We start from the raw sequence: 11,139 nt of genomic DNA, 5'->3' as shown, positions 1-11,139 counted from the left end.
GCAGGAATGGATGAAGACAGCAGGTTGAACCAGGGTTGGGATTCTGCCAGTGAAGATGGAGAGGGCAAGAAAGTAGAAGATATATGCAATGAAGTGAATATCACGACAAACCAAGGAGGCTAAGTTAAAAAAAAGTAGACAAGTAGAAACACAAGGGGACAACCAAGTAATGGTGTCAAATGATTGAAGGTCAAAATGAGGATGAATTGTTAGAATAGGAGTAAATAAACTGATGGATGTAGTCAGGGAATGGGATGATTTAAATCAAGATTTTGTAGGTGGTGAAGGTATTGACGATGATAAGATCTAAATTATTGTCTTGGAACCAAGTATCTGAGTTGGAGTGGAGGGCAGGAGAGCTAGAAAGAAAGAGATCAACAAAGAAGCCAGGTTGTTGAATGAATCAGTGTGCATTTTGCCTGGACATCACTAAGAATGACAATGTGAATGTGTATCAAAGGACAATGGGCCTGACACTAAAATCTTCAGTGACTAAAGCCAGATTGATGAGGAGGAAACTACATGACTAACAACATAAGGGACAGGCAGGTAAGTTGAATAGTCTGATGGCAAGGGCTTCACAAGAGCTGACAGGTAAAAATCATTTATGTAAAAAGTTTTCAGATACAAATGCTTTTTAAAACACACATAATAAGTTACTTATGAATTGCGTCTATAGTATGAGCATGGACTGTAAGTGTACAACAAAATTCATAAGAAGAGAAACAGAAGTTGAACTAGCACGGTAAACTTCAATTTTTTCACAATATTCTATTAGTTCAATAACAGATGGAAAAAAAGGGATGAAATATTCTACATATGCCTATAGGGAAAACAATCATTATTTACTACTCTTTAGGACTAGCTCTGCCATTTTTAAAATGTCATATTATTTTATATAAAAAGAGATAATTCAATAAAAAGTAACATTTTTTCCAGTTCAACATATTTTTAAGAAGCAGCCTGGCTATTTGTATATTTGGCCATAATCAGGATGCCAATTCTCAATCTGTGGAACAACTTGGACATAGCTGTCTTGAACAGATAAAGCAGCATAATAAATAAGATTAATATTTAAACTGGTGAATAAAAGAGCTCATCATTGAATTTGCATCTCCTAAGAACAAATAAAAATACATCAAGCCCTTATATAAAGCTTCTGTGAAAGACCAAATATATGGAAGAACTTTAAACAAGTAGTAAAGTTCTTTTCTGACACAAATGATGTATAAGACATCATCTCTGTCCATTAAAAAGACTGAATACTATTAAGAGAATAATTCAGTTATACTTGAGTAATTAATGACTTAATGAGCACATAAGGAAGATGCATCACTGGAGGACAGTACATATACACTTTAAAATATAATTTGTATTTAGCTTCTAATGATTAATGATTGTAATGAACTTTTTGGCATTTTAAAACTGGAAACATTGCCACTTACAAAATCACAAAATCACAAATATCTTTAAAATTCTACAATTTAAAAAAGGAAAACCTGGAAAAGCAGATTATAGAGTACATTTATGACCTTTATTACACATGGATGATTCTAGTATTGACTCAACATACCAAACAAATAAAACTTTCATTTTTCAAACAACATGAACACATTAAGAATATATTTAAATCTCATCTCAGCTTGTACATTAAAAAAGAAAATCAAATAGGAAACTTAAAATTATATAAGTACTTTCATTACAGTTCATTTCTAGGCAATACAATTGTACTGTGCACAGAGTTAGGTAATAACACTAAGAGTTTGAAGTACAAAGATAATATCTGTGCTCACACAGTTGAGAGTATAGAAAAGCCCAAGTTTTACAAATATTTTAAGTTACTGTTTCTCAAAGTGCAGCCCATGAACCAGCAGCATCAGAATTGCCCTGCTTGTTAAAAGAATTAATTGCTTGCTAAAGTATATTTCTGTGCTCCATCCAAAAATTATTAGAACAAAATAAGAAGCCACATTACTTGCAAATACCTTTGGTGACTGTTACTTATATAAAAGTTTGAGAATCAATACCTTAAATGTTAAAAGTAATTACTGCTATGAAATTACAGGTGAAAAGGTGAAAAATCCATCTCCACTTACTATTATGAAGATTCTGACTTAAAATTGGTTTTTAAAATGCTTTATAGTTCTTTAAAAAATATTTGCATAATGTTTAAACTTTATATTGGGAACCTTCATTAAAATACATCACATCTAAGGAAACAAGATTTAAGCAAACAGACTTACAGTTGGTGATATCAGGTGGTGCATAGCCATCATTCATATACATACTTGTGGGTTTTGCCACTTTCAAAAAAACAAAGTCAGATGTGTTCTTTAAGGCAGTTACTGCTTCTTCATGAGTAACTTCTTCTAAACACACAGTATTCACCTAAAAGAAAATCCCAAAAGTTTTACTTCTTCCTTCCCACTTGGAATGTCATTTTTTCCTCCCTTACTGCTCTGGGTATAATCTTCGGTACAGTGTTGAATAGGAGTGGTGGTTTGTGTCTTTCTAGGACTTTGCCCATTTCATCTAAGTTACCTAAATGCATTGGTATAGAGTTATTCATAAATAAAAGTATTACCTTATGTTCTCTCATTCCTACTTTTAGAAATTTGAGTCATTTTTTTTTTCCTGGTCAGTCTAGCTAAAGGTTTGTCAATTTTTTTTTTTTTTTTTTTTTGCTGTACGCGGGCCTCTCACTGTTGTGGCCTCTCCCGCTGTGGAGCACAGGCTCCAGATGCGCAGGCTCAGCGGCCATGGCTCACGGGCCCAGCCGCTCCGTGGCATGTGGGATCCTCCCGGACCGGGGCACAAACCCGCGTCCCCTGCATCGGCAGGTGGACTCCCAACCACTGCACCACCAGGGAAGCCCAAGGTTTGTCAATTTTGTTGATCTTTTCTAAGACCCAAGTTTTGGTTTTGCTGATCTTCTCTACCAACATAGACAACATGGTTGTCCTATTTTCTATATTGTTAATTTCTGTTCTAATCCTTTCTCTTCTGCTAGCATTAGGTTTAGACTGCTCCTCTTTTTGGTAAACATTTTCTTTTAAAAAGAAATAAAACACTATAAATGTTTCTAGTGTTTTAAATTACAGTGCACTAAACAAATGTTCATTTTAGTATATTTTCCATTTCCCTAATACGTGACTTTATAATCGACTGCAGGAGACTTTTAAGTGTTTTGACAAAAACTTCTAAAGGTCACAGAACAATCCTGACTTTCCCCACTGATTACTAATAATGCTTCGCAGGATTTCAACTGCACGGTCATTTTTATGGTCCCACCCTACTGTGTACAGTGAGGACTTGCTGCATTTTGAAATACACAACTGTGGTATACTGTTCTTCTGATGGCCTGAAATGAGACATTAGTAACTGTGATGCAAAGAGAGGATTAATAAATGCCACACATTAGAGCTGTCTTCTTGGAAAGCTCACTCTGGCATGTCCCTCTTGGAACCTGGCCACTACTTTGTAAGAAGCTCAAGTTAACCATGTGGACAGCCCACTGGAGAACTGAATACCTGGCTAACAGCCCCAGTTGAGTTCCTAGATGACAGCCAAAACCAACCGGTCCACTATATGCGAGCCAACTTGGAGGTGGACCCCTGGCCCTAGTTGAGCCACCCCAGTAGACATTATATGGAATAAAGACAGGCTGCCCTGACCAAACCTATCCAAATTGCAGAAGTGTAAGCAAATAAATAATTGTCATTTTAGCCACTAATTTTTGTTTTTTCTTATGCAGCATTAGATAACTGATAAAAGAACTGACAAGATTTGCTGAGGGATTCAATGTGGAGTGGGAAAGAAGGAGAATGATCCTAAAGTTTTAGACTTGGGGAAATTAGAAGGATAAAGTTCCCGTTTAATGAGATGTGAAAATTATGCAAAGAGCAGAATTTTGGGGGGCAGGGTGGGGTGGGTTGCCGTGATTTGAAAGTTCATTTTTAGATACAGTTGTACTTTGGTATCTGTGGGGGAATGATTCTATAACTCCACTACCCCCCATTACCCTCCTCGAGGATAAAAAAGTTTGCAGATTCTCATGTTCCTTACGTAAAATGGCGTAGTATTTGCATATAAGCTACGCACACCCTCCCTTATACTTTAAATCATCTTTAGATCACTTATAATACCTAATATAATATAAATGCCATGTAAATTCAAGTTTTGCCTTTTGGGAACTTTCTGGAATTTTTTTCCACTAAATATTTTCGATCTTCAGTTGGCTGAATCCACAGATGTGGAACCGACGGATACAAAGAGCCAACTGTATATTATATTTGAGATGACTCTTGAGACATAGTGAAGGAGACTGAAGTTCAGAAAACAATACTTATTACTATCATGTACAATAAGACCCAGTAAATTATTTGACCACCTATCAAAGAGAGAAGAGAATACGTTCAAGTATTGAGTCCTGGATCACTTCAATGTTTAGAAGTTAGGGAGAAGATGCACCAAAAAGGAGAATGAGAAAGAATGGCTGGTGAGCTAAGAGGAATAGCAAGATAGAGGGGGACCATCAGGCAAACTGGAAAGAGGGTTTTAAGAAGGAAGAAGGTATGTCAAATGCCTGATACATCAATTAAGGTGAGAATTAAGAATTGAATAATTTCAGTGGAATTATGGCAACAAATGCCTCCCTAAACGGTAAATCAGCATGAATTTCTGGCTCCCTACCCCTAAAACTGATTCTGGAAGAAGGATAAAGAAGACACAGTATGTAAGAAATTAAAAATAAAAGTGAGAAACGTAGTGGAGAAAGAAGGTTGTTTGGAACTGGTGTGTGTTTATGGGGGGGTGTATGCAATGATGAGGGAGTGTTGGTTGTAGCTTGGGGGAAAGAGTGGCAAGTCATAGCTGTGAGAGGATAAGTTAGAGAGAAACAGTTGAAGGACAGTTCCTTCCTCCTCCCTATCATTAACTCAAAAATAATTAGTTGCTCTTCCTAGCATAACTATTAAAAAAGGGCAAATAAATAAATAGGACATAGACCAAATCACCACTATACCAGACTTTGTATGCCTTTTCAGATTCACTTGAGCCTATGTGTCCACTAGGCTTTGGTTGCTTGGTTAGGGGAGAGTCCTAGCTACTGCTACTCTCATATTGTCCCCTACCATTATGAGCTCTTTCAACCTTTTCTGGAGTAAAGGCTGGGCTTGGGTATGGCTGACGTGTTCCACATAGTGAGAGCTGTAACATATTAGAAGACCACATCTGACCTGTCTAGACCACGAGGCTCTAGCTCTTCTCACGACTTCTGGGTTCAGGGGAAGTGCTGTGCCAGAGTGTGGGAACTGGCTTTCTTAGCATTTGTCCAGAGGGGCTGGGTAACACAGTCGAGAAATCTAGGACAGTTAAGCCCTGTGGGGGTAGACTCTAACTAACAAGAGACAAGAGACTAAAAGGTGTCAGTAGATAAAATCCTTTCTTTTCCCTGGATGGCTGGATCTAAGGTTTAGCAGTTCCACATTGCCTGCCTGGGAGACTGTCCTACATGACAAGCAATCAGCTACATTTTCTTATGAAATTATAGCCAGCTCAGAAACATAATACATTGTATTGGCTTTCCCTCATTCTCTGCCTCACTTTTCATTTTCACTCACTCTAGCTTCTCTGAAGTTATACCTCCCAATAATACCTTAGCAGAGTAGCTTTTCTTCAGGTTTTGTTTTGCTAGGGAACATGAACTAAGACAGTTATTGATGAAGATTGGATAAATAAATTGTGATACAGTCTACAGTCCCAGAATAGAATATTATGAAGAGGGTAAATGAATAAATCTCAGCTCTACGCAACAATATGGATAAGTCTCAGTAAAACAATATTGAGTGAGAAAAGTATTAAAAAAAACTATATACAGCACAATAGCCTTTAAAATTTTTCAAAACACACACTACTAAACAAAACACTTAGGAATATGTATGTGATTAAGTAATCTTTAAAAAACAAAGGAATGAGGAACACAAGTTGTTGATATTCTAGTTCTTGGGTTGAGTAATGACTAGCAGTTTTTACTATATTATAAATAAAATAATTGATTAATTAATTAAAGTAAGAAAGGGAAAAACAAGGTCACACATGAACAAAGGATGATGATGTTATGAACCTAAGGATTACGACTAAACAATTCTGTGTATCCAAGCCCCTAAACAGAATGAAAGAAAAAGAGAGGGGAGCTAGTAGAGGAAATGGTAGTGGCAAATAAAGAATCATTTTTCAGGTTTTGACTAAAGCAAGACTAGTATTCACTCATGGAAATATCATTTAAACATTTTTGGCACGTAGAAATTCAGTCTGTCAGAAAAAAAAAGACATCAAAGTGATTTTTAAAACAATAGATTTCTTATACTTACTGCTAAAAGTTTATCTCCAATCTGAAGTTTACCATCTTTATGTGCTGCACCTCCTTCAATTATTTTGGTTACGTAGATGCTATTATCCCCAGGAATATGTTGATTTCCAACACCTCCTGCAATGCTGAACCCAAGACCTGTATGGAAAACACTAGTTTTAGAATTTCACCAATATATGTAAACTTAAGTCCAAATGACTGAAAACTAGGTGATAATTTCATCAAACTAATGTTTTTTAAAACAGAAAATAATCTATTTTAAAAATCCTAAGTATTTTGTAATCAGGGGCAATTACAAATATAGGTGCTCCTATAGTTACAAATGAGTACCTTTTCACCCCCAGGTTACTTTAAAAAAAAAAAATTATTTCTTTATTTCTTTATTTATTTAATTGGCTGTGCCAGGTCTTAGTTGCAGCACGCAGGATCTTTGTTGTGCCGTGCGGGATCTTTTAGCTGCGGCATGCAGGCTCCTTTAGTTGTGGCATACGGGATCTAGTTCCCTGACCAGGGATCGAACCCGGCCCCCTGCACTGGGAGCGTGGAGTCTTTAGCCGCTGGACCACCGGGGAAGCCCCCCCCCACCCCCACCCAGGTTACTTCTTAAAGTGTCTTTGTAAAATGCATTTGTTTATTAGTTCAAAGAGATGGTGTAAAATTGCTTCACTTTTGTTTCCATCATAATTTCACTTCTTACTAACACTTTTAACACTTCCACAAGATTAAAACTGAGAAAAAAAAATTGGTGGTGGGCAGAACCAACAGCCTCAGAAATGCAGATGCTTCTTCTCTTTTCAATGTTCTATGAATTAATTTTAAGGAGCTTCAATAATTCATAAATCCCATAGCTTTAACGCCAAACCTGTAGCTCTCTATGCATTTTTCCATGAAGCCACAAATTAGAATCAGTATTTCCATTTATCCTCAATCCCACCCATGTTTTCAAAATTCAGATCACATCCTAACAGTCTTCACTGCAGATGTAACTACTGATGGCATGTTCATAAATATTTTTTCTTTTAGCCTGTGTATCTGCATTTTATGCACTTTGTAGATTAATGATTACAAGTTAATATCGACACTACACGACTGCAAAATGTTTGCATAGTATTCTACTTAAGACAAAAATCAGTAGAAATAGCACAGAAATTCTAAAAATTCACTAAGTTCTGTAGATTACCAGCATTGTTAATCTTAGAATGTGTGTCATAAATAACTTCATAGTTACATTTCACTTAGAGATTTCTTACTTAATAATTTGTCTTTGTTTGATTTATTTCATACCTTTAGGACCTTTAATGAGCTTTATTTCCATTATTTTTTCTGATACTGGTTTCCGTCTTTTTACATACAAGCGTACAATAGATCCCGCTTCTTTCAATGCTTCAACTGCTTTGCTATGTGTCACATCACGAACGTCTACTTCATTTACTCGCAATATACAGTCATTAACCCTGAGGAAAAAAAACATTACAAATTAAATATTAAAAATTTAATATCAATTTTTCTCTTTGCCAATTTTCTTTTCTTGACAAGAGAATTATTTACTGGAATTATTTATAAGAAACTACATGTTAAATTCCAATGTATCAAAAACTCATATAAATACAAACATTTCCCAAGGGCCAGCAAAGGAAACAGTGCAAATAAGAGATCATTGCACAAAAATATTAAATAATAACGACAGTTATAATTTTTTTTTTTTTTTTTTGGCTGTGTCTGGGTCTTTGTTGCTGCACGTGGGCTTTCTCTAGTTGCGGCAAATGGGGGCTACTCTTTGTTGCAGTGCATGGGCTTCTCATTGCGGTGGCGGTCTCTTGTTGGGGAGCACAGGTTCTAGGCACGCGGGCTTCAGTAGTTGCAGCACGTGGGCTCAGCAGTTGTGGCACACGGGCCTTAGAGGGCGTAGGCTTCAGTAGTTGCAGTGCATGGGCTTAGCAGTTGGGGCTCGCGGGCTCTAGAGCACAGCCTCAGTAGTTGTGGCACATGGGCTTAGTTGCTCTGCAGCATGTGGGATCTTCCTGGACCAGGGAGCGAACCTGTGTCCCCTGCTTTGGCAGGCAGATTCCTAAGCACTGTGCCACCAGGGAAGTCCTGACAGCTATAATTTGTATGATTACGTATAGAAATTAAGATATTTTAGAAAAACAGCAAATATTTATTTAACACTAACCACATGCTAGGAACTTCTTTTAGTGTTTTAAGCCTTACAACAATCTGTAAGGTAGATACATATTTATATCCCCATTTTATAGACAGAAAAACTGAGGTACAAAGTTTAAATAACTTTCCCAAGGCCACCCTGATAATGACTAACAGAGCAGTGATTCAAACATAAAAAAATCTGAGGCTCAGACTGAATAACTAGCTTAAGGTCACAGCAGCAAAACTGAGATTAATTCATTGATTTACCAAAAAATAAACTAATCTCAGTTTCAACTGCATGGTATTCATATAGAAAACAAATAAGAAAACAAATTAAAAGATGGTCATCTCAAATTGGGCAGGGATGGGGAACAAAACAATTAAAACATTTAAAGTGATCATGATACACTTCTATATCTAATTAACTTTCTTTAGAGAAAAGAAATTCTGTATCCAAAGACAGTGACACCTCAGAGTTAGTACTATAGGTATGTTCTCCAGTGAAACAAATGGAACATACTAATTTTCACACAAGAAGCACAAATAAAATGCCAATAACAGAATCAGGAAGTAAATATTTACATTTACATGAAAGTCAAATTATTAGTTTCACATTTAATTTCATTAATATACCACTTATCATATCCAGTGAGAAGTTTAGAAACTGAAAAGCTGTATAGGCATGAATAGCCTTAAAGTAAGATACTGTTTTTAACAGACCATATATAATCCTTAGTCCTAAAACTTTAGAAAACCATCACCATGTATAAAAAGCAACAAATAAGGGAACAGGAAAAGTGCCACAATCTAAGGTCTAAGGAAACAACAAAGTATGCTAAAGATATTTTCTGAAATGGAACATTATATTTAAACAAAAGACCAATATTACTTACATTTATTCAATTTAGAAAATAGATTAATTTATTTAAAGTTTGCATAATCTTTACTACTCTTTGTGGTCTGGGATACCAACTCAGATATATATGATTCCCTGTACCTTAAATAAGCATATACACGTTTCCCACTCAGAAAATAACACATTTTGTGAATGTATTTGAACATACAATGGGAAATCTATGATTTCTATAAATTTGCTCAGAAATATTTAAACAGTCAAATTTATTATTCAAAATGCTTAACTTCTAAGATAAAACTGAATTCCTAATTGAAAAGAGGGAAAATGCTTAAAGCACAATTATCTCATTCATTCATTTGATATCTGAGCATCTACCTTATGTTAGTTATTATGATAGTGTTCATTTGTATTTACTCATTGTACTGTTTGCCTCAAGAAAAAGATACAAAGAGGATTTGGTATCACAACATAAAGTGCAAAACATACCGCAATCTTCCATCTTGGGCAGCTGCTCCCCCTGCAATTATTTTGGTAATGAAAATACTTGAGTCATCTCCAATGTGTGGGTTGTCTGTACCTCCTGCAATGCTGAAACCAAGCCCTGAATTTCCCTGGGGATAGAGAGGAAAAAAATTGACACTGAATAATAATTATCTTTATTGATAGGTTCCCATCATTATAGGACCTAGAAACTGTACTAACATAGGGAACACACACATAAAGGCATATGTATAGGAAATATGATGATTTTGAATTAAGAAATATAAGGAAAGCTCTTTTTTCTCTATGAATTCAGAGGTATTACTGCTGAATATGTGAGGCTGATGATGTACTGAGTACTTCTGGAGTCTGGTCTACGATTCTTTCTTTAAAATTATGTGCAGTTTGTCCTTGGAGAGGTGTCACTATTAGGTCTCTTTCTTTTAGACTGCATCTTGCTCATGTTTGGTAAGGCAAATTGCTCCCAAGAGAAAAACAATGAAGTGACCCTTCTGCTGATGTTATTTCCGAGTAGGTAATACCAATATATTATTTCAGCCTAAATTTTTAAAAAAGGGGTACTGGGTGGTGCTTTTCTTCTGCTAACTTTGCCATCAGCTTATTTTAAAATGACCAAATTGTATGAGCTAAGTAACACAGCCATCATCCTTGATGTGTTTAACCAAGACACCTGACCAGCAAAAGGCAGCTTTTAATGCTGCAAGTCCAACTGGAGAACTTAACATTGGTGTACTTTCTTGACAGCAGTCAGTTTTGCCAAAGTAGCATTACCTCTTGCTTATTTTATTTACGTACTAGATTTTTGAATAATATTTTCTTTGAAGAAAGGGTTCTACTGCTACAAAAAGCAAAACTGATCTAAGCAAAGGTATTAAACGTTTATTTTTGCAAGAATGTTCTAACTTTGGTTTTCAGGCAGCTCAAATAAGTGGGTATATCTGGATCTATTACTAAACTGTTTGTATTAAATAGCTTAGAGTTTCACTAGACTATGACATGTCCTAAAATTCTATTTTAATAAAAAAATTTTTTCAGTCTAAACTCTTCAAGAGTTACTAGAGTATCAATAATAGTATCAATAGGTTGTATGGGGCTACCAAGTTACTCAAGTATTCGAGTTCTCTTTTTTACTTGCTTTTTAAAAAATTGAGATATAATTACAAATAACTTTGTGTAAGTTTAAGGTATACAACATATTGGTTTGATACATTTATATAGTACAATATGATTACCACCTTAGCTTTATTTAGCTAACACCTCTATGAGG

General features: G+C 35.7%; 1 protein-coding gene across 7 annotated transcripts in view; it reads right to left on the bottom strand.

Annotated features, from left to right (window-relative positions):
• The window catches only part of DLG1 (discs large MAGUK scaffold protein 1), a 296,591-nt gene that overhangs the window by 118,097 nt on the left and 167,355 nt on the right, over positions 1–11,139 (bottom strand). For all 7 annotated transcript variants that reach the window (XM_007465853.1, XM_007465852.1, XM_007465854.1 and 4 more), the window contains 4 exons: positions 9,858–9,982; positions 7,655–7,824; positions 6,372–6,508; positions 2,244–2,388 (listed from right to left, as the gene is read on the bottom strand). In XM_007465853.1, the coding sequence (XP_007465915.1) occupies positions 2,244–2,388; positions 6,372–6,508; positions 7,655–7,824; positions 9,858–9,982 (577 nt within the window). The remainder of the gene's footprint in view (positions 1–2,243; positions 2,389–6,371; positions 6,509–7,654; positions 7,825–9,857; positions 9,983–11,139) is intronic.

This window comes from Lipotes vexillifer, unplaced genomic scaffold, assembly GCF_000442215.2.
Source record: "Lipotes vexillifer unplaced genomic scaffold, Lipotes_vexillifer_v1.1 scaffold853, whole genome shotgun sequence".
Classification (NCBI taxonomy): domain Eukaryota; kingdom Metazoa; phylum Chordata; class Mammalia; order Artiodactyla; family Lipotidae; genus Lipotes; species Lipotes vexillifer.
The sequence above is the reverse complement of the archived record's forward strand: the minus strand, read 5'-3'. Positions and strand labels throughout refer to the sequence as shown.